General features: G+C 34.2%; 7 protein-coding genes across 12 annotated transcripts; 3 read left to right on the top strand and 4 right to left on the bottom strand.

Moving 5' to 3' along the window:
- Nucleotides 1-2,258: 2,258 nt before the first annotated feature.
- On the bottom strand, nt 2,259-4,524 carry LOC101888041 (differentially expressed in FDCP 8 homolog). 4 transcript variants are annotated; one of them, XM_005191527.4, is made up of 5 exons: nt 3,604-4,524; nt 3,462-3,506; nt 3,327-3,365; nt 3,036-3,275; nt 2,259-2,809 (listed from the first exon to the last, which is right to left on the bottom strand). In XM_005191527.4, the coding sequence occupies exons 1-5, from the start codon at nt 4,367-4,369 to the stop codon at nt 2,427-2,429; spliced, it is 1,473 nt and encodes a 490-aa protein (XP_005191584.1). In that variant the 5' UTR covers nt 4,370-4,524; the 3' UTR covers nt 2,259-2,426. The 4 variants fall into 4 exon arrangements, with proteins under 4 accessions (XP_005191584.1, XP_005191583.1, XP_019895187.1 ...); XM_005191526.4 differs by having other exon boundaries at nt 3,036-3,365; XM_020039628.2 differs by lacking the exon at nt 3,462-3,506.
- Nucleotides 4,525-6,968: 2,444 nt separating this feature from the next.
- LOC101889033 (eukaryotic translation initiation factor 3 subunit L) lies at nt 6,969-9,239 on the bottom strand. The gene is made up of 4 exons (XM_059131240.1): nt 9,085-9,239; nt 8,470-8,945; nt 7,327-8,299; nt 6,969-7,263 (listed from the first exon to the last, which is right to left on the bottom strand). Exons 1-4 carry the CDS (start codon nt 9,112-9,114, stop codon nt 7,129-7,131), a joined length of 1,614 nt encoding a protein of 537 aa, XP_058987223.1. The 5' UTR covers nt 9,115-9,239; the 3' UTR covers nt 6,969-7,128.
- A 138-nt stretch (nt 9,240-9,377) lies between these two features.
- On the top strand, nt 9,378-10,836 carry LOC101897023 (autophagy protein 12-like). Its single transcript, XM_005192107.4, has 3 exons — nt 9,378-9,544; nt 10,264-10,400; nt 10,467-10,836. Exons 1-3 carry the CDS (start codon nt 9,487-9,489, stop codon nt 10,587-10,589), a joined length of 318 nt encoding a protein of 105 aa, XP_005192164.1. The 5' UTR covers nt 9,378-9,486; the 3' UTR covers nt 10,590-10,836.
- Nucleotides 10,837-11,207: 371 nt separating this feature from the next.
- Nucleotides 11,208-12,572, bottom strand: LOC101897379 (NADH dehydrogenase [ubiquinone] 1 beta subcomplex subunit 5, mitochondrial). Its single transcript, XM_005174986.4, has 4 exons — nt 12,402-12,572; nt 12,054-12,277; nt 11,482-11,588; nt 11,208-11,420 (listed from the first exon to the last, which is right to left on the bottom strand). Exons 1-4 carry the CDS (start codon nt 12,484-12,486, stop codon nt 11,279-11,281), a joined length of 558 nt encoding a protein of 185 aa, XP_005175043.1. The 5' UTR covers nt 12,487-12,572; the 3' UTR covers nt 11,208-11,278.
- A 1,648-nt stretch (nt 12,573-14,220) lies between these two features.
- LOC101887931 (isochorismatase domain-containing protein 1-like) lies at nt 14,221-16,148 on the top strand. 3 transcript variants are annotated; one of them, XM_059131267.1, is made up of 5 exons: nt 14,221-14,402; nt 14,472-14,512; nt 15,159-15,320; nt 15,378-15,587; nt 15,647-16,148. In XM_059131267.1, the coding sequence occupies exons 3-5, from the start codon at nt 15,198-15,200 to the stop codon at nt 15,914-15,916; spliced, it is 603 nt and encodes a 200-aa protein (XP_058987250.1). In that variant the 5' UTR covers nt 14,221-14,402; nt 14,472-14,512; nt 15,159-15,197; the 3' UTR covers nt 15,917-16,148. The 3 variants fall into 3 exon arrangements, with proteins under 3 accessions (XP_058987250.1, XP_058987249.1, XP_005191955.1); XM_059131266.1 differs by lacking the exon at nt 14,472-14,512 and having other exon boundaries at nt 14,223-14,402; XM_005191898.4 differs by lacking the exons at nt 14,221-14,402; nt 14,472-14,512 and adding an exon at nt 14,834-14,976.
- Nucleotides 16,149-17,457: 1,309 nt separating this feature from the next.
- Nucleotides 17,458-21,437, top strand: LOC101887608 (protein KRI1 homolog). The gene is made up of 5 exons (XM_005191896.4): nt 17,458-17,686; nt 17,745-18,071; nt 18,128-19,335; nt 19,391-19,554; nt 19,608-21,437. The coding sequence occupies exons 1-5, from the start codon at nt 17,566-17,568 to the stop codon at nt 20,443-20,445; spliced, it is 2,658 nt and encodes an 885-aa protein (XP_005191953.2). The 5' UTR covers nt 17,458-17,565; the 3' UTR covers nt 20,446-21,437.
- A 262-nt stretch (nt 21,438-21,699) lies between these two features.
- LOC101887769 (NEDD4 family-interacting protein 1) lies at nt 21,700-23,375 on the bottom strand. Its single transcript, XM_005191901.4, has one exon. It carries the CDS (start codon nt 23,373-23,375, stop codon nt 22,608-22,610), a length of 768 nt encoding a protein of 255 aa, XP_005191958.1. The 3' UTR covers nt 21,700-22,607.
- Between the last annotated feature and the right edge of the window lie 1,517 nt (nt 23,376-24,892).

Here is a 24,892-nt window from a genome sequence, read left to right as displayed (position 1 = left end):
ATTTTCCCCTTTTTATAGTCGCTTCATTTTGCCACCATTTTTTCCTAATTTTTCCAATGTTCATTATGGACATTCTTGATGGCGATAGGGTAGCTACGAAATAGCTACTCAGCCATGGGTGTACAAAACCGTAGCCAAATAACGATTGAACGATCCCTATTTTTTTTATTATGGCAACGCCATCCATTTTCATGTCAGTTTCATTTTTGTTTCGCATGATGCGCAACAGCATCCAACTTTAAAATTTTGTTTTTCTGAATCGGGTCTCTGAGCTATTTCCCTTTTCAAAGAAATAGCTACTGGGGTAAGTAATCAAAGACATATTTAAAAAACAATGTAAAAACTATTTACTTTGAATTTTCAGGTAAGCCATGCTGCCTACACGCCCCCTGATGACCCACCCGACGCAACATCATTAAATAACGTATTTTTCACTACAAAAATCTCCTTTTTTGGGCAAAAATAACAATCGGATTACACATTTCAATTTGAAAACAGGGTTTGTTCTTGGGCCAAACAAATAATTTGTGTAAAATTTCATCCCGATGGGGCAATAGATGCGACCTGTACTTTTTTACAAAAATACATGGATGGACATGCATAAAATAATCAAAATACCGAATATCGGGAGGTACCGTTATATGAGGGCTATACGAAAACGTGGACCCGCACAGAAATCTTTCTGTCATAGGCTGAAGTATCCATTCAAACTTCAAATACCAAATTTGAATTCTGGTGAATAATGTTGCTTAAATCATCAAAATACCGAAAATAGGGAGGTACCGTTACATGGGCACTATACCAAAACGTGGACCTACATGGCCCATTTTAAATATCAAAAGCCCTGCAGACATAATATACATTAAAGTAAAATTGTATCAACCTATTTCATTTCATTCGGAAGACGGATAGCCGGACGGACATCGCTAAATCGACATAGATTTTTATGCAGATCAAGAATATATATACTTTGTGGGGTCTAAAATATATATTTCGAGGCATCACAAACGAAATTACAAACTTAATATACCTTCCATACTATGGAGTTTCTTGGCAAAACTGCTTGCAGAGCCTGGAAATGAACAATTCGCATACCATTCAAACTTTCAGTTGCTATTCCCATCAGTATTGGATCCATTACAAAGCACGAACAAAATAACAATAAAATACCATTCCGATCTCTGTTCATTTCATTTCGACTACCAACATAACACGGAATAAATCTTGAATTGAAATCCTTAATCGGCATTGCCCCCTTTTTTAGTTCTAAGCCCTTAATATAAATAAAAAAATTGTGTATGACACATTACTCTCACACACGGTAACTCCACCTACCATGACCAACAGTTGCTATGAACTTGTAAAAATGAGGGTGAACCTTCCCAACACAACATACACTCTGATTGCCTTCGAAGGAAGTACCTATACAGTATTGTGAAAGAGTCGCATAGCAACAACCGGCAAAAGGATGTACATACAAAAAGATAATTCCTTTTATCTTCAGATAAATAAAAAATTTTCACCACGTCCTTCTATTGCTATAATATGCCGTTATTGTGATTGTGTATTATCTTCACTTTATTCAGTTACGAATAAAACAGGGTTGGTTTTCATTATATGGTTCCATATATTTAAGCCAACATTTCCCTAGTCTAGTCTCGTTGTTACTGCATTTCATGCATGAACCAAGAAACTGACCGACATTTTTATTACCGGAATTGTGAATGACAAGAACAATGTTTCGAAAAAGATATTTCAGTTTAAATTACGGGGAATATTCGGAATGAAAATGTGTATTCAATGTTTGAAAGGATATTTTTTGAGAATAATGGCATTTTTAAGGATTCGTGTCTATAATATTCATAAAGGTGTGGGACATATTTATTTCGTTTATCCCATTAATATTTTCCTATTGCTATACTTAGGGGGAATTTAAATTCCTAACACAATTAAATCTTTTGTCCATTTGGCACAAAATAAGTTTTGCTCAGCTCCAAATATCAAATGCCCGCGTAATAAGTTTCTTTAGTGACACATTAATTTCTAAAAGACGTGTGACGGTCTTCTAGACTATAAGTCTAGGGAGGCGATTTTTCAAACTTCCAGACAAACATTGAAATTTTTCCCCCATATAAGGGTTCAAAATATTAAATTACGGCCACTTCAGATTAAAACATATTGGACTTTTTTATATGGCAGGTTTTCTTCCAGCGAAAGTATTCAATTGAAATGAAGAAATTATATGGCTTGAGGGAGAATTTATAGGTTAGATTAAGTTATATACATATTTATTTATAGTTAAGAAGTAAAAATTAGTATTACACATTAAAGCTTACATTACAAAAAATATACTTTCTATACCACACGTCTGTATATATTCTTATTTATATACAAACATCACATGAACAAATATATATTATTAAAAGTTATATATCGTTAGGTCTAGCATTATTTGGATTATTTTCATTATTCTCTTTACTTTCTATACTTCGTTCCCTTTGTAATCGTCTTTCTTGGACACGAACACATTTTGGACAAATCATATTTTTACGAGTCATACAAACACGATGATATATAGAATTACACATGTCACAAATAATGCAACCATCATCGAAGGGAAATATAACTTCGTCATTGCTACAAATTTCACAGATGTAGGCCTTGGCCATGCACATGGAACAGCTGCGTATATGCTTGTCGAAACAATTGAAGACTTTATGGAGATAATCTGCTAGTGTACCATTTTCAGTTTGTTCCAGATCGTTGATGGAATATAATTCATTGGACTGTATTAGGTAACGACGATGACCTACAAGGATTAAAGCATTTTAATATTAGTGCATCCAAAAAATAGTCTTCAAGCAATGTGATTTTATAGTAAGGAATAGCGCAGATGGGCACATTGAGTTATGTTCCTGTTTTTATCTTAAACCACAATTCCTTTCAATGCATTTTTATTGTCGGGCTTTAGAGTAGCGAAATTTCTCACTCAGCAAAACCAACAACAATAAGGATGTAATGTTATTAACACTTACCTATTTGAGTTTCTAGTATCTTATCTTCCAATGCCTGCCGACATTCTGACAAATATTTTCTCATATATACCAGATTTGTACGTAGTTTCTTTACCGTGGCCAATTTTTCAAGGAAGACAAATAACTTCGGATTGGCTTCTTCAAGACGTATCAAAGGTTTATCCAGAAATAACTGGATTTCTTGCAAGGCTGAACGGGAAACTTTTCGAGGCAAAAAATCCCAATTATGTACAACACGAGCTGGAATCACACTCTGATCATTCCAATGGCACGAAGGACAGAAATACAGACCTGTATAATCACATAGTCTTGGTTCAATCCAGGAGTTTTCTGTAATATTCAAATATGAAACAAAATAGATGTAAGACAAATTTCTATTTGCTTTTCAAAAATGTAAATTGTTGGCAATAAAAGTATTCTAAATACCAGGTTTGGATTTTCTTCCAAAACATTGTATGGTTGTATGCAAGGCTTAGATTATGATGATATACATGGGAACATAAAAGAAATAAAAACAAGACACAATTACAACAAACAAATTGAGGTAAATTCATGAGCTTGTACTTACTGCAATTAAGCAACGTTTGACATTCCATGCACTTGTATTGTTGGGCAGCCAGACCAATTTCGGGACAAATTTCCAAAATGGGATATTGGCGTTCGGAAGCTATAACATGTGCGCACACTCTAGTAACTTTGTCAACACATTTTTGATGGGCCATATAACGACAGTCGGTACAAAAATAGGATGCCTGGACCACACTCCAAATAATGCCCGTGCAATAATCACAATAATTTCGCTGGGTGGGTAAGGGTAGTGTTTTGCCAATGCCTCTTTGACGCGCTGTAAAGTGATGACCCACAACCGTCTTAACTGTTGGTCCCACCTCCAGTTTATCGCTTTGAGCCTCTTGTAATTCTTCCAGGGAATACCTGAGGTCCACCAAATGCCTAACCAGCCATCTACGTTCTTCACTATTCTCCTCGGAAATCAGCACCAAATCTTTGCAATGGTTGATGGCTTCCTGCAGATCTTGAACACTGGCCTCAGAGTTAAATATCAAACGCCACTGCTCCTTAACCAATGAAGCCGGTATGGGCAAAGATTTTTCACTCACTAGTATGGCTCCTGACGCAGAATCGATTTCGTTAAAACTATGCAAGGACTCTGTTGTTGGTGTAGATGACGCACTCAGACGATCTTCCGCTGCTGTAGACAAAGAATCGTTTTGACCTTGACTATTTCTAGCTGCCACATAGTAGTTCGATGCAGCTGTGGCTAAATTTTGCACAGCACCAGGAATGCTGGCCAGGCTATCGCGCAATGTATTCATTTCTTTGACATTCCAAAATCTTTGTTTCTTCGTATTTGGCCCTGGAACAGGTAATTTGATTATGTTTTGGTGGGATATGAATGTTCTTGTATCACCAGATTTCCAAGCTTCTATTAGAAAGTCGTCGCCGTTACAACTAGCAAACAAAGGCCAAGGAATATTAGATAAATATGCAAATCAAAACAAAAACAAACAATGCATACAGGGATACTTAAGATCGAAACAATTTGCGTTATTGGTTTCGTTATAAGAGATGCGTTATTGCCAACATCAAAATTATATGATGTGTTCCATTTTTAAATACCCTCCACCATAGTATGGAGGGTATATTAAGTTTGTCATTCCGTTTGTAACACCTCGAGATATACTTTTTAGACCCCACAAAGCATATATATTCTTGATCAGCATAAAATTCTATGTCGATTTAACAATGTTCGTCTGTCTATCCGTCTGTGGAAATCACTCTAGCTTGCGAACGAAATGAAGTAAATTGATAAAAATTTACTCAAATGTGTATTATGTCTGCAGGACTTTTGGTATTGAAAATGGGCCATGTAGGTCCACGTCTTCGTATAGTCCCTATATAACGGCACCTCCCGATATTCGGTTTTTTTTTTTTTTTGATTTTAGCGAAATTATTTACCGGAATTGTTTCAAATTTGGTACTCGAAGTTCGAAATGGATACCACAGCATAAGACAGAAAATTGTCCGTGCAGGTCCACGTCTTCATATAGCCCCCATATAACGGTACCCCTGATATACGGTATTTTGATGATTTTGGCGACATTATTCACCGGAATTATTTCAAATTTTGTATTTGAAGTTCGTAATGAATACTACAGTCTATGCCAGAAAATTGTTTGTGCACGCTTCTGACAAAAGTTGCGTATGCAGCTCCACCTCGTCGTATAGACCCTAATATACGGCTATATTCGGTATTTTTGGATTTTAATTGTTTGAAAAATGCCACATTTGAACCAAATGGTGGAGGGTATTCAAAGTTCGGCCCTGCCGAACTTTTAGTACTTTTACGCTGTAAAGGATTTAGAAAACCCAGTAGGTTTAAATTGTCAATTCCATTTCATATACCTCAAATAAATCTTCATAAAGAAGGTTAACCCGGAAAAAAGCTCTAACGTAAACATGCCATTACAGCTTTTTTACTTGTTAGTAGTTACGGCAGTAAGAGTGAATTGTCAAAATCTCCAAAATCTCTGCGAAACAACTTTACCTCAATCTTGTGCCATGAAAATGTGAAAAAAAATTGTAAAGGAAAAATGTCAAATGCGACATTGAATACAGGAAATATGTTTCATTTCATATTTCCATAGAAATGTGCAGTCATGTCACAGGAACGAATTCGGTACGAAAGTGATTTTAATTTCGAATTTAGCTTCATCAGAAATCGTAAAACGCAAAATATTTTTTGTTTGAAACCAATTTTTTTGCAAGTGAAATTGTATTTTTATGGAAACTTATGACTTTAAAACTCTCTCACACCACTTTTAAGTAATAACGATGTTGTCTTAATGACAAATACACAAATTTAATTTTTTTATCTTTTTTTATTTAAAATAACTACCAAATTTTAATGGTTTCTCAATTGACGAAGCCAATTGTTAAGAAAGTGTTGCAAAGAGAAAAAACAAAACAAAAAGAACACTCAAAAATATAATTTTGTACAAAAATGTAATTATCTTCAAATATGTATAATATGTATTGTGGAATCCTGTTTAATCAATCATTCATTAATTTATATTTTAGGAGCAAGCACAGGAATTCGACAATAGAAACAGTTGTCATAGATTTTATGAAGAGGCACCAGGACCTAGCGAGGGCTATGTCAAAGACATGGTCAGACTGGACAGTATACGTTAAAAAAAATGTGTTACAATTAAAAGTAAAATGTAAAAACTGGTGGGTGTCCTTTCAATAAATATGTGCTCAGGAATCAAATGTTTAGTTTTTCACAAAAAACTCTTAAACAGAATATTTAAACTTCTACAGGAATCAATGTAATGCTTCGTTTTTCACAAAAAAAAACTCTTTTAAACAGAATATTTAAACATCTACAATGTTTCTAATCATGTGTGTTTGTCTTGATTCCTAATTCATTGTTTCTTTCATTCCCCTAATGTTACCATATTGAATATATAATGTTGGCATATTTAAACTGAATTCGTAGTTCACCAAATCGTACGAAATCTGAAGAAGCTAAAACAAAAAGAACGATTTTGAATTACGAAATTCAAACCATTTTGTCACATACCTGATAATATTTGCAATGTACGAGAAAAAACTATCAATATCTTTAAAATTCATTATTATATCTTCCAATCAGAATCTGACAATCATGCTACTACTTTTTACTCTATATCTCGTTAAAGAATAAAATAGAAAAAACGATGGATTATCATTCAATAGAGGTAGCCCCATTTGTCAAAGCGGTAATGGAAACGCTTTTTATATCTGGAGCTCATGTAATATTCAAAAAATTTCAAAATAATTCCGTAGCTACCTACGTCTTTTTACTCACTCACTCACGGAAACTTCCCTCTTGGATAGTTCTCTCCCCATAACATTTCAAAACACACTATATTTTATTAATGACTTTTTCTGGGCATATAGAATGCCTTATTTCTTTTATTTCTTGTAATCTTGGTCGAGAAGCCATGGAAAAAGTCATCGTTTACACACTATAATGTTAATAAAAATAATTGGTTGCGTACTTTATGTGAATCAATATTAAAATATAAATTTAAATGTTAATATTTTTCAATTTACGATTCAATTCATTGAACTTCAGAATTTTTCGCACAAAGAAATCACCATAACGATGGGAAACCTTAGTATCGGCAATGTGAATCATGTCGTCATCAATGTAGAAGTCCAACTGAAAACAAACAGATTAGTTAAATAATTTATAAAAATAATAAACTTTGTTTTTTTTTAATACCTCTGAACCAGATTTAAATGTGCCTTCCAAACCACTGGAACCCTTGGACCAAACCAAATTGCGCATTTTATGCTTGAAACACAAGAGACGAATCAACAATTTCGATACATCATCTTCGCTGGCTTGAGGATCAATGAATGAAGCCAATTTAGCCAGTGGCAGGGTGGTGTACAATTTCAAGTATGAACGTGTGGTTGGTAGATCAGCTTGTTGTCTTACTTCATCCATGAATACCATCAGTTGATGTTCCATTGGATCTTTGACATAATCTTCAACGGGAGCATCAGCAGCAGGAGGACAGGGACTAACAAAACGTGGGCAGGCAAAGAGGAAGAACGATTTGAATACATCCAAGTCACCACATTGCATCTTGAACATGGCATCGTGATAGTTCTTTTCACGCAACACCTGCTGTATAGACTCATCAATACACTGTGGATGCAAGACCAAACAAATGGCCAACAAATGATACATTTGTTCAGCTTGTTTGTTGATCTGATCATTTTGGTATGAACGTGTACTGTACAATTGCTTGGTACGTTGGATGTACAACAGAATTTCGGAGAATGTGCGAATAGCATCAGCATAACGGCGCATCATCATGTAGGCAAATCCAACATAGTATGATGTAGAAATCTGGCATGCAGGGATGTGGGAATATTGGGATTTCTTGTGAATTTCAATTGGTTCCAAGACCTTGATGGCTTGATAGTAGTCACCCAATAGAGAATGGACACGCAACAATCCAACCAATGAGAAGTAACCCAACATTTTGTAGAATGATAATTCACCAAATTCTCCGGCAACAGCCTGGGGATCGTTACCCTGAGAGATGGCTTCCAATTGTTTTTTAATATTGGAGATATCTACCAAGGAATGTAAGACGTTGAGGATGCACAAAATACTCCAAACATTGCTGTGGTTAACACACAATTCATGGATTTCTTCTTGGGTTTTGTCGGTCAGACGAGCTCTAAAATAAAATAAACAACATATTAGATTTGTAAGATCAAATGAAAAGCTGTAAAATTTTAAAAGTAACTGAATTACTTTTGGTAACAAGCTGGAAGCTTTGCATGCAATTTGCGGAACGTTCAAAACGAAAATAACGCCGTCTCATTTGTACATAGTCTATGGACTCACCTGTATTGAGCGAAATTCTGGAACTGATAAACAAACTCATCAACCAATTCCCACAACCAAATGTCGGGTAGTTCCAACAAAACTGGACTTTGTGAAGAGATAATTAAATTGAAGAAATCACAATAGTTGAAGAACGAATTGATGCGTTGTTCCAACTTGGGTCCACCAGGAATGCGTGCATGGATGTGACGATAGTACAATTCCTTGTAAAGAATCAAGAACAAATTGTCATTGTCAACCAAGGCGGCTACTTGTTCCTCATCAGGCCAGGCAGACTTATCAAAGTGATGATCACTAATTTGTGGAAAGGTATTCTCGTACATGTTCTGGATGTCAAACAAGACGCCGTCTTTCACAGCTTGGCAAAAGTTGAGCAGGAAATATTTCACATTTTCCGGCATGCGATAGTAGTTATTGCGTTCATAGGCCAGATCCAATTGTGGATCTCCAGTATGGGCGTACTCATCATAGTATTCCTACAAATACAAAAAAATGCACACACAAATGAATGTCATATGTTAGGTTATGTTTACGGCAAAAATAATTTTTTGCAAACGTAAATAAACTTGAAGTCCTTAGAGAATAACGGAAGATTTTTATATACACCGAACATACCACATTGCCATAATCTTCTCCAGCATACATTTTGAAGTTATTTATAATATTTACTGCAAATTTTATAGAAATTCCACGCAAATGACAGTAACACGCCAACAATGATTTCTGGCAGAAATCTCAGAGAGCCAGGGATTGGCAGATCGACTAATATGACATATTAAACAAGAGTCGCCATATTGTTCGTACAACAATTATTTGAGATTAGTGGCAATCCAAAGCAAAACAATTGTCAAATTGTGTACAGCATTATCGATATTTGTGTAAACAAAAGTCAGCTGTTACAAAAAAATAATCTTTTTTGACATTTACTTCAGTCGAATCGCTTATATACACAACACTCTGTTATATACTTCGAAAACAAGTAAATTCATTTAACAAATAAAACAAATTTCCCAGACAATGGCAGACAATGAAACAGAGAATACACCAACAGCCTCCGCGGAAAAGGATAACAAAAGTAAGCATGATTGTTTGTAAGTGAAATTCTACGACAGTTCTTACAAACTTACAGAGATAAGCTCGTATGCAAGAAGTCGACGATGAATAGTATTTTGCAAAGTATCTAATTTTATTGTAGCATCTAGTCATCAACTATGCACTATTTTGTAAGGATGCAGAGTCGGAGATCGCATTGGAATCCTGGATGTTGTTTTGAAATGACTCGGAATAGCTGTGGAAAACTTCTTTGCTTACAGCTACCATCTGAAATTGGGGTTTGTCATCTGCTGTTATAGGTACTCAAGTTATGAGAAACAAACTCCCTATATTGCGATTGATTGGCCCAACTTAACACTTCCTCTAAAATGGGAAAATTTTAGTCAAATCGATTAAAAACACTGGAGAACCTATAATACTAATATCAGCTGAAAATATGACTAATACCCTCCACAGCCTGTACCCATATAATTTGTGCAAGAGCGTCTTTTCTCAATAGAAATTGAAAAATGTTAAATGAAAGTGATAGCCTAGGCTTATGAAGGCTAAGCAAATACCAGATGTATATTGAACATATTTGTAATACGAAATGTCAAACTACATCTTTGTTACTACGTTTTGTTTTCCATGCATATGCCCGAGACTGTTTTTTTAAGTATTTTATTTTAAAGCTGAAGATTATTGCGACCAATGTGATATTATTGTGACTTCTCTTATATTTTTTTATATATATCTTTCCAGTTTGCATTTTACTAAACGCTACTGGAAACGTACCCATTATTAAGAAGCGTTCGTGGACTGTGGATCCTTACAAAACAGTTAGTTGGATTCAAAAGTTTATACATAAGTACCTTAAGCTAGATCCGTCGGAACAAATTGTAAGTTTGTAGAAAATAATTATACCATTTATTTAAATAATCTAAATAATATTTTTATTGTTGCAGTTTCTTTATGTTAATCAAACTTTTGCTCCCGCTCCCGACCAAATAATAAAAAATTTATACGACTGCCATGGCACAAATGGCAAATTAGTTTTATATTATTGCAAAAATCAAGCTTGGGGCTAATTTGTTTGATGGACAAAATTTTGGCATTTGTTTGAGCATCGTCTCAGACAGTGAATAGTCGGTCACTTATTAGACAAGAAAGTCATATTTTTATATACCTATATAATTTGTATTTATTTAAGATAATTGTATATGCTTTAACTCATATAAGTTAATAAAGATTTGTGGAAACCGATTTCAAGTAAGAAGTTTTTCCCGCATATATGGGAAATATTTGCCTGGAACTTTTTCTTTTCCTTTTTTCATATTCAGTACAGTGTTAGCATTTAATTTGGGACACCATATTTATTTTTGTTGTTAATCAACAAAAGTACAATATTTCTTTTTAATTTAGTATTCAATCGGCCTACAAGTTATCGTTCCTTTACTTTATAGAATGGTAAAAGTTAGAAAATTTTTATCCACTGCTCTACTTTCGAACTGCATTGTGATTTTCTGATTCTTTTCTGTTTATTGAACGTAAAGGGAGTTTCAGAGTTTTACATTCCTTTAATTTTTACTTTTTGGCTCTCCTCTTCTCTCTTTATTGCTATAGGAAGAAATTGCTTTACTATCACATTTCTCACACGTTTTTATTTATAAAGGCAATGTATTTTCGAATGAAACAATTAACGGTCCTTAATTTCAACTAATTGATATTAATGTTTTATTCTGCTTTTTAAAACAGCACTATTCTAGTATTGGTAGTTTTAATTTTCACCACGAATTTCAGCCAATGCATCAGCAGATTCCTTAGAAATCCTATGGTACTTGGCAATTGCTGGTCTATAGTAATAGGCTTGATAATCATTGCGTTCGGACATTTTAGCACGGATTTGTTCTTCCAAATTTCTGCAAAATAAAAAAATATATATTAATTTATATGTTTTCGTGCCCAATAAAAATTATTTACCTGAGTTTAGCTTTTTCATCTTCCTCATAGAGATAATGCAAAGACTTCTCATATTCCTGTTGTGGATTGGTCAAGAAGTAACGGGCAATGAAACGGGAAATTGGATGCTAGTAAAAATAAAAAGACAAATATTAGAAAAAAAAAGTTGATGGCAATACAAATAATTAAGGGTTTTAATCGAAAAAAATCACTAAAATATTTGAGGCTTAGATAAACATAATTGTCGTTGTTGGGAGCGACGAAATGCTACAGTTGTAACATCATCGCCGGTGACAAGAATGAATGTTTGTGTATTAACTTTTTCCAAAAAGAAAATTTATGGTTTTGACATAGAGGTTCTCAAGGAACAATTCGATTTATCGCTCTGTGATTGAAAAAGGCTCCCCAACAAATTATCTTGTAAATATAACCTGATTTCGATGCTCTCGAAGGTGTAAGGAATGTTGTCTTTGTCACGCTTGGAATACTCAGATGGAAACCAGAAGAGTAAACTAACAACTGTTATACTCTGGTTTACTTACAAGAATTTATAAAAAGTTATTGTAAAAAGTCTGTAACATTCTCTGACTTACTTTGTGGTATTCCCAATATTTTGGTTCATAGCCTTCGGGGATTTCATGCAATTGAGCGGGACCGACGAAGATATTGCTGTACAAGACAATACCGGTGATGGGCAAAACACCCAACATTACATAGAAGTGCAATAGATCCTTGAATTTGTTCCACTGGAATCGGGAAGGTTGTACAATCATGTGATGATGACCACCGCTCATCTGACGCAATTGTTGCTGGACAGCTAAAAAAGAAACCAAAAGTTTTATGGGCATATTGGAAAATGTTTTGATTCCCCATCAAGTTGCGTAATGGCACTTGCAGTTCCTTTTCTTTTTGTTTTCCTTGGAACATTTAATGAAGCTTACCATTCTGTACAACAGGCGATTGCAAAATTGCACGATATTTGGCGAATTGAGCCGCTGGACGCACAAAACTACTCCAACCGACCATATTTTTGGATTTTATCACCGAGAAACGTGAAAATGAAATAGTTTTTATTTTGCTGGGCGAACAACAACTGACAGAACTCGCAATGACATTTCAGATGTCAAAATGGAGTAAAAGAAGATAGATGTCGATAATGCAGTTACACAAAAATTCATTGGATTGAATAATGGTAGAAGAATACAGGTAGATGCATGAACACTCGCGAACATTGATATGTCAAAAAAATATTGAAAATTATCTCCAAAAACAAATTAATTTTAAAAGATTTTCTTATATGAAGACGTTCAGAGGTTGGTATATGTAATTTTCAACAAATTCAAAAAAAAAATCATTCAAAATTTGGAATTCCAAAAATGTTTGACAGCTCATTGTACCAGCAGCTGTACGTTTCGTTTTATCATGGATGGAACGTGCACCACTCATATTAGAAGAATACAGGTAGTCGCATCGACACAGCTGCTGGGACAAAGAACTGTCAAACTGATTTTAAAATTAGAAATGTTGAATGAAAAATTATTGAAAATTGCAAAAGTTGTTGATCCGATTTGCATCGTATAAGAAAACATTTATAAATCTACTTATTTTTGACAAAACATTTTAAAATTTTTGACATTTCAATGTTCCCAAGCTTTTATGCATGTATTTATTATATGGTAGAGTTAGAATGATAAAGTTATCCAATCATATGCTTAATTTTTTGTCAAAATTATTCATTTGACAACATCTCATTGTCAAGTGATAGATGGGAACTTGCTTTCTCAGCATTGAAATTAGACAAGGTAAATTACAGAAAATGCAACATGAAATGATTTGCCTTCTTAATTTTACTATTTTCAAAACCAATGATTTGAATAAGATTACTTTGCGGGACGCATATTAAAGTTATTAACTAGTTATGCCATAAAATTTAAAGTATTAGCAGTTTAGATCATATTTTTATAAAGAAAGAAAATCCAGGTATTTCATTTTCGCGCTATTTAACTCATCGCGTTTTTTTAAACAATCTGGTATAAAACATTTTTATTTGTCAATAATCATACCGAATAATTTTAGTGTTTTCTATATATATAACAAAATAAGACACAACTGGGTAAATGTGTTAGTGAATAAACATCTTGAAGTTTTCGCAAGGCATATTTTGTGACATATCATAAAGGAATTCCTGAGCCGCATTCGAATTCTGCCCTCGTTTCCCTTTACAATTTGATCTTAAAAGTAAACTTTTTAGAAATAACAATAATATCACACCATCTGTGACTAATCTTTGCCAATGAGATGTTCTAAAAGATATAATAAAAAAAATGTAAACATATAATCGCACAAGGTTAGCTTCTTTCGAGTATAACATGTGTTTGACCATTTCTAAAAAAATATTTCTCCTAATCATGGTGCCCCCTCTGAAAATTAATAAAAACTATATTTAAGTTGAAACCTTGAAAAGTTCTCAGTCCGTGTTTTCAAGTGGTTCTTCTATCATGAAGTAACCAATACCCATTATTAGTGCTGCCTGAGTGCCATCTAGGGAGCAAACGTGACTCAATAATGCTAGTCCCACGGTTCATTTAATGAATGTGTCCAGTTTTCCTGATGTCTCATTCGTAAACAACAGAGGTCCCTCGGGTTATGCATTCCACTCATTCGTAAACAACAGAGGTCCCTCGGGGATTTTGCTTTCTCGTTCTTTTTTATCGGGCATTTCTTTTTGATTTCTTATTTGTTCCGTTGGGGACGTGTTTCATTTTGGTTTCCCACGCGTTCATTCGATTTGCTCTTCACAACCGAACAAAGCGCGCGCACAAGCAGATTGGTTTGGTTGGTTGGTTTTTGTGAGTTTTGTGAAATTGGAAATTGGAAGGAATTGGACACATTGGACATTGGTTGAACCAACCTATATTGGAAAGCATAAGCTATAAGACACAGTGAGTATTTTGAGATTTTAGAAGGTATTTGGCATCTAGCTTAACCTACAGTTAATGTATACTTCTAAGGATTTGGCTGGAAAAAAGGATCAGGGATCACGTACGTACAGGTACGTGAACCTATATTGACATTTTTGAAATGTATTTAGTCTTTACGTTAAAGACTAAACGACCAGCAAAGCGGAATCTATGCTGCAACAGTTTTTGCTGCAATGGCGGTTTTTGCATTGGCAACATTGCCATGGCATCTGTCCTTCAAGCTGACTTGAGTAATTAAGGGTCCTTTCTCATAGAATGCCCGCGCTGTTTCGACATCATCTATTCAGTTTCGCCACCATATAATTCGGTACTTTGTGCTGTAAGTGTGAAGTTAAGGGAGGTGTTTTGTAGAGCAGTCGTTGAGGAAGGTGCTGTCGTGAAGGTGAATACACCGTAAGAAATATTAGATTAATTCGCTTGAAGGAAGACCTTATAATTGGGCCATGTCGTGCATTCTATTTGCCTTCTTAGGGTCGTTTTTTATTTTGGTTTTCGACATTTCTCACAGGTTGCAACAGTCTGGAAGACTGGTAAGGTAAGTTGTTTGTGCCGCAATTCTCTGCTACGACCCGGAAAGTAAATTTCTGGTGATATTTCAAAGTGTATTTTGTATTACATTAGATAATTATTCAATTTTTATGTATAGATATGGCACCTATGCATCTATATTTCAAAACACTGTTGTTACTTAATCATGAATTTCCTGTTTGTTTCTAGAATCTGCAGAACTACGCTTTCCAGTAATTTAATTACACCATGACATCGCGTTTACGTCACTTGAACCCGAAGAAAACTCTGTTCTTGTTGTGTGATATACAGGAAAAGTTTCGTCCTGGAATGCCACTATTTTCTAATGCCGTGGTGAATGCATCGAAATTGGTAAATATTTGACCTTGAATTGTCATAGTACAAATATTGAGTCGATTTTTGTTTTAGACAAAAGCCGGCAAAGAGTTGAACATACCTTTGATCTGTACCGAACATTATCCAGAAAGATTAGGGAAAATTGTTTCAGACATCGACGTTAGTCATGCAAAGGCAGTATTTCCAAAAACTCGATTCAGCATGATTATACCCGAATTGGAGGCCAAAGTGAAGGAAATTTTTGGTGATAAACCCGATGATGTTGTGCTCTATGGATTAGAGGTACCTTCAAGACATATTTGTTATAATTTTTTAATTATATATATTTTTATTCATTGTAGTCTCATATATGTGTTGAGCAAACCGCTATTGATCTATTGGAAAAGAAAATCAATGTATTCCTTGTTGCGGATTGTTTAATTTCTCGCCTTAATCAGGATCGTGATTTGGCCATAGAAAGATTGCGCAATGCCGGTTGCGTTGTAACAACAAGTGAAAGCGTTATTTTTGATTTGATGGGTGATAAGAATCATCCTAAATTTGATGTGGTTCGTAAATTTGTTAATACGCCCTCAGCCGATATGCAATTGGCCAAAGCTGCAAAGCTATAAAATGAGTTGAAAGTGCCTTTCTGTAATGGATTCCGGTCGAACATTATAAATATATAATTTAATCATTGGAGTGCCAAACCCTTTTTTTGTATGACAACCAAACCTATACATATTAAAGAGATGCTATTTGTTTTAAACATTTGTATAAAGTGATGTAAAAGTTAAACGAGTATATATTATTGCATTTATAATTCGATTATATAAAATTAAATATACACATTCATATGGTAAATCCATTGTATTTTTTGTATAACACACAAATATCTGTTTCTTCTGGAAACCAGAGAATATATGGCCCGAAATGAGCTTTACAAATAGTTGAATTGAGAACTTTTATATTTGTAAATGAAATAATGATGCAATGGAAAATTTTCTAGTTTCATGGAATAAGAAATTAACCTCTTTTTTTTAAATTTCGTCTTCGGTTGATGTTTCTGTATTTTCAATATAATTGTTTATGACTATAAGAAAAAAGAGAACATTTTAAGAAATGTTGGAATCTTCGATCAGTTCAGTAGATGCAGTGAAATTCTGATAATCTTTGCGATTGATGATTTTAGCGACATATATCGGAATTGTTTCAAATTTATGGATATACAACCTATGACAAAAAATTACTTAGTCAGGTCCACGTTTTCGTATGGCCACCATATAACGATACCTCGCGATATTCGCTATAGACTGGAATTGTTTCAAATTTAAATTTTTTGTTAATTTGCTGTTACGTTCTTCCTTATATTTCTTTCTTTATGTATCTGTCTTAGCTTTATAGTTTTCATTGTGACTTCATTGATTGTTCCCACTCGTATTTATAATTATGGCTCCCTTTGTTATTTAAGACAATTCGTTGGTTTTTGTATGAGCTGACGAATGGTCGTGCGTAATGTCCAAAAGTCGTTGTAATTGTTTTTCGATACAATTTAACAGTAGATTTGTGTCGATCTAGTTCTGTTCTGTACACCAGTTCCTAATCGTATGAGTAGTTTCATAAATTTCATATCACTCATACGCAGAGTTCATACAAACGACCTGAGTCCACGGAACTAGATAATTAGCACAACTCTATTTAACGGACAAACTAGTTTATGATAAACAAACGGCGATCGAAACGGCGGGTTCACATTGTTTCCTTAACTGCAACGTTGTTAGAGTCATGGTACAATGAAATCAATGTTGAGCAGAACTACCATATGATTTTAATTTTTTTATTTTCTTGTCCTAACATGTGAACTTATGTACGCGTTTACAATCCTTACAGGTAGACCTCGTCAAGTGCAACTTTTTCCAAGTTAGCCTACCTTGTCTTCATTTTACCGTGGGTCTCACCATCTATGTCCAAATATTTGTAAATGTAAATGGAACTTTTTGGTTGGTCAACTCATGGGCCACATTAGTGCTAGTCCCTCAGTTCATTTAATGAATATGCCCAGCTTATTGCGTTTTCTCATGTCTCATTCGTAAACAACAGAGGTACTCGGGGATATTGCTTTGTTTTTTTACCATCTTATTCTTATTTCATTCTTTAGGGACGTTTTTTATTTTGGTTTCCGACGACATTGGTTTCCATCCTAAACTATTGCAACACGTGTGAAAAATTAAAAACAAAACTAAAGTTAAAAACACTTAAAAAGTTGAAAAAGTTGCATAAAATGAGTAAAAAATTATTTGATGATAGCGATGACAACGCAGAGGATCATTTTCAATTGAATACAAATGAAGGATATGCTAAAACCTATAATCAGTTGAGGAAAAAGGAGCTTCTCCAAAAATGTAGGCGCAGCGACACACTTCAAACATAAATAATTTCATTTTTGATTTTTCCCCGCAGTTAAAGACAAAGGTATCAGTGAGTCTGACTCGGAATCGTCCAGTGACTCTGATTCTTCAGAGGAGGATGAAGTTTTGGATCCCACATTCGATCAGGAGTTTTTAAGCACATTGGCCTCATTGAAAAGTAAAGATCCCAAAATTTACGATAAGGGAGTCAAATTTTTCGAGAAAGTCAATAAACAAATCGAGGCGGGGAATTCAGATGACGGTGGTGATGATTCCGAGGACGGTAAACAAAAAAGCAAAGAAAAGAAAACCAAACCAGTTACATTGAAGGATTATGAAAGACAAATTATTTTGGAAAAGGGTGGAAAATTCGTAGATGGTAAGTTTAATTTATGTTAAAGATTAAATCAAAACATAATATGTTTTTATTGACAGATTCAGATGAAGAAGACGTTGATAATGGAGATTACCCCCGTTCAGCATCTCCTACCCTAGTGGAAGAGGAACGTCACCTAAAGGAAGAATTCAAAAAAGTTGTAAATGCTGATGATTCTGGTGATGAAGAATTTGGTGGTATTTTTAAGAAACGTGAGAAAACTAAAGCCGAAGAAGATAAGGAAGAAGAGGACTATTTGAAATGGCTGGCTGGCAAAAAGGATACCATAGAGAAAGAGGCACAAGAAAAATTAAAGCCGCTTAAAAAATATTGGAATAGTGACAGTTTACCATCAAGTGAAAAATTTTTGCGAGACTATATATTGAATAAGGGTTATACCGAAGCAAGTAATTACGCCGAAATACCAACATATGAAGAAATCGTTGGTGACAATGCCCCACTTTCTGAGGACGAACAGGAGTTGGAGAAACAAGCTGAATTTGAACACAAATTTAATTTCCGGTTTGAAGATCCTGATCAAGAGTTCATCAAAAGATATCCCCGCACTGTGGAGTCGTCAGTTAGACGAACGGATGATAAACGTAAGCAGAAACGACAGGAAGTTAAAGAACGGAAACAACAAGAGAAACAGGAAAAGATGAAAGAAATCGAAATGATAAAAGAAATGAAACGGAAAGAAATTCAAGATAAAATTGAAAAACTAAAAAAGGTAACGGGAAATGATGAACTTGGTTTTAAGGATGATGATTTAGATGAGGAGTTCGATCCTGAAGCCCATGATCGTCGTATGCGGGAGCTTTTCAATGATGATTACTATCAAGTCGATGAGGGAGAAGAAAAACCAGAGTGTCCCTCAGACATAGAGGAGTTGAAAATAGAAGATTGGGACAATTACGATCCACAAGAAGATTGGGAAGGTGGTGATGAGGAAGACTATGAGCCCCACTGTGAAGATGATGACTTTAATATGGATTGCGATTATGATCCGGCCAAGGCCAAAGAACAGTTACAAAAAGAGTTAATTGAAAACACTAAAACTCGTAAAGGACGCAAAGGTCGGCGTGATCGTTTTATGGCCATGATTAAAGCTGAAAAACCAGTGTTCGATCCAGAAGATGAGAAAACATATGAAGAATATATTGATGAATATTATAAATTGGATTGCGAGGATATTATTGGAGATCTTCCATGCCGTTTCAAGTACGTGGAAACAACGCCTAATGATTTTGGTTTGTCCATAGAGGAGGTATGTAAATATATTATTGTTAATGGACGATTTTACTAAAATTTCCTTTTTGCAGATTCTTCTGGCCAAAAACAAAGAACTCAACCAATGGGCTAGTTTAAAAAAGGCCATTCAAATAAGACCCGAACAAGTAGAGAAGAAAGAGCAAAGATTGTACAAACTTAAGGCCAAAAATGAAGACCTCAAGAGGAAAATTTTTAAAAGCTTATACGGAGAAGGGTATGATAGGTAAAAAAATAGTAAATGATTTACGTAACTTGTTCATCTTCTAGATCCGATAATGAGGGCGAGGACGAAGTTAAAAATGAAACAGAAACTAAATCGGAAACAAATCCTGACAATAATACAACGAGTTCAAAAACTACTAATGAAACGTCTGAAACGATAAAGAACAAAAGGAAAAGGAAACGTAAGGGTCAAAATGCTGCACAAGTTTCAGATACGACGGCTACAACAACAGTAGATAACACTAATAAGGATCCAGTCAAAACTATTAATGCAAGTGAGGGCGAACCCATTGAGAAAAAGGCTAAAACGGAAGAAGGATCAGAAAGAAATACTTCGATAGTAAAACAAACTGATGACAATCCAGTCGTCAAGAAGAAAAGAAACAAAAAGAAGAAAAATTCTCAAGTTGGAGATGATCAGGTCGACAAGTCAATTGACAACAAACAACAAGATAAACCACAAAGCCATATAGCGAAGCCACAACACCCGAAAGAAACTGTTAAACAAAAAAACACTTCTGCCAATAGCACTCCACCAAAGAAGTCAAACAATCCATTCTCCAGCAAAAATAATGCACAAGTCTTTCAAAATAAAAATAAAATGGCACAGTCTAAGGGTAATCCATTTAATAGTACACAAAATAAGTCAACAAATGGAACTTTACCGCCGTTGAGGCAAAATCAAAAGAAATCAAAACCATTTAATGCAAAATTTGGTAGCAACAAAAGGCCGTTTAACGCCAAGCCAAATGGTGTCAAAGATTCAAATGACAAATCCAACAATATAACTGATGAACGTTTGAAAGCGTATGGCATTAACCCTAAAAAATTCCATAAGAAACAAAAATATGGTGGGGTTAATAAACAACAGAAACAAAACTAAATTTTATTAGTTTTTCCTTTGTTAAATGAATGTTTGTAAATGTTACTAGTTTAGTTATTTTACAAAAAGTGTAAATAATAAAAAAAATATTTTTATATAAAAATTATTTGATTTAGCAGCATATAACAAAAGTACCAACTCAAAATCGACCGATTGTAAGGAACTCAACAGAGAACACAAATGTTATTATTTTGGGAATAGAATAATCAATTCATACTTAAAAGACTGCGCCTGAGGAAGACGTTCATCATTTAGGGTGCAATACATTTAGAAACGTACATAAAAAAGTCTGACAAAACTATATAATGGTGGAAATTATGACGTTCTATCTGGTCGCCCCAGAATTCTCTGAAATCTCAATTAATCTCTTTAAACATTTTTTTATTCCAAATAAGGTATTACGCAAACTTCTTTAACGCTAAAGCTCAACTCCTTAGCTATCACATTACTAAATTCTGTAAATTGCATCATCTAGAAGCTTTAAACAGAACCTGGTGCCAAATTCTCGCATTCTTTCGATCGAAATTAAACATTTTTGCGATTTTTAGATTGATTAAATTAAACATTTTGATAGAAACGACTTCCGTCTAACTATAACATTCAATATTTAGTTGGTTCCATCGAAAGGATCAAATCAATGAACTAAAATGAATGTGCATTCATATCATTTAAATCGATTTTTTTCGATATTGAATACAAGAATTTGACCCCTGCTCGTTGGACTTCCAAGTTTATATGGTCGTAATTTCGTATATTAGAACTAGCTCCATTTTGACACAAACTGCTGCAACTATTCTTTTCTCTCTATATATTTATTCCCATCGTAATCTCTTACAAAAAGACAAAGTAAAATATTTTATATATTTTTTATTTGTAAATAAACAAATACATAGGCATTAGAAAAGAAAATAATTTGTAACATATATTTTAAAATTCATAACGATATTTGTATTATTGTGTGTTTGGCGTATTTATATGGTGTAATTAAAATTGGGTTAATGGAAATCGTGTGTGGGAAGTTGGCAACATAAAATTGAAAGAAAACAAACTAGTAATATTTTTAAGTACGTTTTCAAATAGAAAACATTACGAACATACATTCGTTTTAATATTAGCAAATAATATAAAGAAATATAAAATTTCAATTAATGGTGTATAATAATCATCAAAATAGATTGATTTTCTTTTCCAATTGATATAAATCGACTAAAACCCTCCTGAAAAAAGAGGATTTGAGGGTGTATTTTTTATATATATGTACATACTTAATTAAATTTAGACATAAATACATGTGTTTATTTAACTATGAACTGAAAATAAAAATGTTCAATAAGCAATGGATACATGTTGTCGGTAATAAACATTAGCCTGAAGCCTTGACAACAAATATCCAATAAAAATTAAGTAATGAATCTAAATGTTCTTTTATTTATTCATGACCTAGCATATCTTCATGTGGACAACTTTGGCACTATATATTTCAAAGTCATGCAAAACATTATTTGTGATTTTGAATTCTCCAAATAGATGGCCGCGTAAAAGTGTAAAAATGCCAATTTGTTGTATGTAGTAATATATGAAAATTTAAAAAAAATTTCCTACAAATAGTGGCAATATGTGCCTATCTTTTGGCAAACAAAATGAGGAAACTGTGCAGAACAGAGTCCATGAATCGAACATAGAATTTCTTTCTTACATTTCATTGTAAAAATAAAAGAAAGTATTCCTTATACTTAGTAGTATAAAGAAACCTCATTATATTTTAGTTTATCAAGAAAACGCATTCCCAGTTTGTTATTAATAATAATTGCTCTGCACATGCTCTAATCTGTTCTGCCAAATTTTAATTGGAATTGCAAATATTGCCCAGCAAAAATTACAGCTCTTTAAATCAATCCAAAGGCGATTGTTTGGTATTGGCGACCCCATACAAAAAGGTTCATCGTAAACCTATTGAACAGTAAGAATGAAAGTAACCACATATGACAAAAAGAAATCAATTCATTATTTCATCATTCATCCTAATCATCCCTTCTTATTTTATTATTTTAAAAATATTCTTACTATTCTAAAAATTATTTTTGTAGTTTTGTGTTTCATTTTTTTCATATTTAATTGTTTGTTGCTTTGTTTACTACTTTTAACAATTTTCTTCCATTTCTCTAGTAAAAGAATAATAAACGTTCTTGAGCCGAGGTCGACAGAAGACGCCAAGTTCTCTTAATACTAACGTATTGTATCAAAGCCCGGACACAAATCAAGAAACCAAAAGCCATTATTAACCACCAGAGCCATGAGTTTTCGTGCGACGCCAAATCCGTAGAATGCTTAACAATTAAGGTCCATTTTGCTAGCGATAAACCAAACCCTGATAGAGCACCATAACGTGCCGCAATGGTATGACAGAAGCAGGTCAGCATCAAAAAACCAATCCAATTGAATAGAAATGCCACCATAAAAGCTGTGATGAACATTATATCGGTACCAAGTAAATTGTTATCTGTGGAATTTGTTAAATTTTCCGCCTCCGAAGCGTCGATGGCTATAAAAGTCAAACCACTGCCAGGACCACCGCCTGTGGAGGCATTTGTATCGCGCAAATTTGCCAACAAAGGATTTGGTGGTGGGGGTGGCGCTAGTGGCAGTGGTGGTTGTAGTGTGTGTGTTGTCAAAAAGCCTGGAGGCAATTCCCCGTTCAAAGATTTTTCCATTTGTACCTCTTCATAGGTTGGTAATTTCCCATGATGTATGGGTATCTCTGCTGGTAATGTAGTTTGTTGTTGTAGATTTTGTTGATTCAACTCCAACTGTTGCTGCTGTTGTTGAAGATTAACATGACTATTGGTCAGTTCGTATGGTGGTGGAGCACTAAAATCTGCTTTTGGCGGACCCAAATCTGAGTCGGGCGGTCCTTGATTATTATCCGACATATTTTGATGAGGTTATTGATAATTTTGTTTAACTGAAATTAGAAATTAAAAAAAAAAATAAATTTTTAACACATTTAATGTATAAAAAATAATTAAATTAGGGCGCGAATCGTGGATATTTAAGCATGTATTTCAAGAGCTCAAGATTATATGTTTTCAGAGACACCAATCCGGAAACGGAAACAATCTAGGCCGCATCTTAAATAATAAAGGAAAAGAGCTTAAATTTAAGAATTGTTTCATAAAAACTGAAAACACTATGGATTTTTAACATTTTTTCAGTTTCGTAAAGTTATCAAAAACTTTTTGTTGGATTGGATTTTTTTAAAGTTAGTTTTTGTTGATATTTTCAAAAAGGTAATTTTTTAGGGATCTTTTAAAAACATTTATATAAGGTAGATTTCTTAAAAAAAATATTTAAGTTAAAAAATTATATTTTGAGGACACAAGAGGCGAAACCGTGGATATACAGGGTGAGATAAAAAATTTTAACAAAGTCAAACGCCATAATTTTTACATTTTTTAATTTTATTGAATGAAAGCAAAGTGCGATGGTGCTGAGTCCTGCTGGAATTTCCAAGGTCTGCGGCTAAAATGTTTGCGTGCACAAGGCTTTAATACACAACACTCCAGAATAGTTTCGCGATAATATTTATTCTGATGCCACGGTCGATTAATACGAGCGGAGAGCGACCATCGGCAAACACGATCATTTTGTTTGTTTACAAACTGCTGGACAACGAATGTTTTCTCATCTGAGAAAACCAAATTCGGCAGTTCACCACATTCACCAAGAATTTCAATTTCAATATTTGCCGAATGGAATATTGCGATGTGTTCAGCTCACGAGCCATTTTTCAGCCACTGCGACACGAGTTTCGAGCAAGTCGCTTCTTTACTTTTCGAACCATTTCTGCTGATGTTGCTGTTTTCTTGCGTCCACTTCCTTGACGTCGGGCTACGCTACCAGTAACACGGTAACCAGCAATGGTACGAGACACAAAAGAGTGATCTAACGATAGCCACTTGTGGTTTTCCAGCCAAATATAAAGAAATCACACTATCACGCTTAAATTCCATCACGAATAACTTTTTTCTGGAGAATTCTCACCAAAATTCTTTTGTACGCTTGTAAACAATATAATGAGCTGGTACTGGAATAATTTTAACAGCCGTCGGACGAGTGGCTTAGAAGTGACAGCAGTCTGAAGTTGGTTGTAGTTTTTTCATATTACCCTGTATAAAACCGATTGTTTGCAAACGTAGCTACAATTCTACGATATTTTCAAGTAAAAAAGTTGGTATTAGATTTGTAAGAAGTTGTACCCAAATCATTTTTGATAAATCTGTTTTAGCAGCCCTGCTATTGTTTCAAAATGGCAGGAGAGGAGACAGATATAGTCATTTCAGATTCAATAGATCCGAACAATGTACGAACGATTATTATAATTATTCAGTAATGAGATGTTTGGTGGGTTAAATTTTTAAAGTACTGTCTGTGCATCATCACTTTTTCC

Source organism: Musca domestica, unplaced genomic scaffold (genome assembly GCF_030504385.1).
Source record: "Musca domestica strain aabys unplaced genomic scaffold, Musca_domestica.polishedcontigs.V.1.1 84, whole genome shotgun sequence".
NCBI classification, from domain to species: Eukaryota; Metazoa; Arthropoda; class Insecta; order Diptera; family Muscidae; genus Musca; species Musca domestica.
This window is presented reverse-complemented; position numbering and strand designations above follow the sequence as displayed.

Excerpts from the sequence above, each read along its gene's own strand:
- LOC101888041 (XM_005191526.4), bottom strand. The coding sequence starts at position 4,369 with ATGAATACATTGCGCGATAGCCTGGCCAGCATTCCTGGTGCTGTGCAA. Across the intron at positions 3,507-3,603 it reads TCAAACGTTGCTTAATTGCA|CCTTGCATACAACCATACAA; the intron begins GTAAGTACAAGC and ends TCATAATCTAAG. Across the intron at positions 2,810-3,035 it reads GATACTAGAAACTCAAATAG|GTCATCGTCGTTACCTAATA; the intron begins GTAAGTGTTAAT and ends TAATCCTTGTAG.
- LOC101889033 (XM_059131240.1), bottom strand. The coding sequence starts at position 9,114 with ATGTATGCTGGAGAAGATTATGGCAATGTG. Across the intron at positions 8,300-8,469 it reads CAGAATTTCGCTCAATACAG|AGCTCGTCTGACCGACAAAA; the intron begins GTGAGTCCATAG and ends ATTTTATTTTAG. Across the intron at positions 7,264-7,326 it reads CATTTAAATCTGGTTCAGAG|TTGGACTTCTACATTGATGA; the intron begins GTATTAAAAAAA and ends GTTTGTTTTCAG.
- LOC101897023 (XM_005192107.4), top strand. The coding sequence starts at position 9,487 with ATGGCAGACAATGAAACAGAGAATACACCAACAGCCTCCGCGGAAAAG. Across the intron at positions 9,545-10,263 it reads CGCGGAAAAGGATAACAAAA|TTTGCATTTTACTAAACGCT; the intron begins GTAAGCATGATT and ends ATATCTTTCCAG. Across the intron at positions 10,401-10,466 it reads TAGATCCGTCGGAACAAATT|TTTCTTTATGTTAATCAAAC; the intron begins GTAAGTTTGTAG and ends TTATTGTTGCAG.
- LOC101897379 (XM_005174986.4), bottom strand. The coding sequence starts at position 12,486 with ATGGTCGGTTGGAGTAGTTTTGTGCGTCCAGCGGCTCAATTCGCCAAA. Across the intron at positions 12,278-12,401 it reads ATCGCCTGTTGTACAGAATG|CTGTCCAGCAACAATTGCGT; the intron begins GTAAGCTTCATT and ends TTTCTTTTTTAG. Across the intron at positions 11,589-12,053 it reads AATATTGGGAATACCACAAA|CATCCAATTTCCCGTTTCAT; the intron begins GTAAGTCAGAGA and ends TATTTTTACTAG.
- LOC101887931 (XM_059131267.1), top strand. The coding sequence starts at position 15,198 with ATGACATCGCGTTTACGTCACTTGAACCCGAAGAAAACTCTGTTCTTG. Across the intron at positions 15,321-15,377 it reads TGGTGAATGCATCGAAATTG|ACAAAAGCCGGCAAAGAGTT; the intron begins GTAAATATTTGA and ends TTTTTGTTTTAG. Across the intron at positions 15,588-15,646 it reads TTGTGCTCTATGGATTAGAG|TCTCATATATGTGTTGAGCA; the intron begins GTACCTTCAAGA and ends TATTCATTGTAG.
- LOC101887608 (XM_005191896.4), top strand. The coding sequence starts at position 17,566 with ATGAGTAAAAAATTATTTGATGATAGCGATGACAACGCAGAGGATCAT. Across the intron at positions 17,687-17,744 it reads AAAGGAGCTTCTCCAAAAAT|TTAAAGACAAAGGTATCAGT; the intron begins GTAGGCGCAGCG and ends TTTTCCCCGCAG. Across the intron at positions 19,555-19,607 it reads AAAAGCTTATACGGAGAAGG|ATCCGATAATGAGGGCGAGG; the intron begins GTATGATAGGTA and ends TTCATCTTCTAG.
- LOC101887769 (XM_005191901.4), bottom strand. The coding sequence starts at position 23,375 with ATGTCGGATAATAATCAAGGACCGCCCGACTCAGATTTGGGTCCGCCA.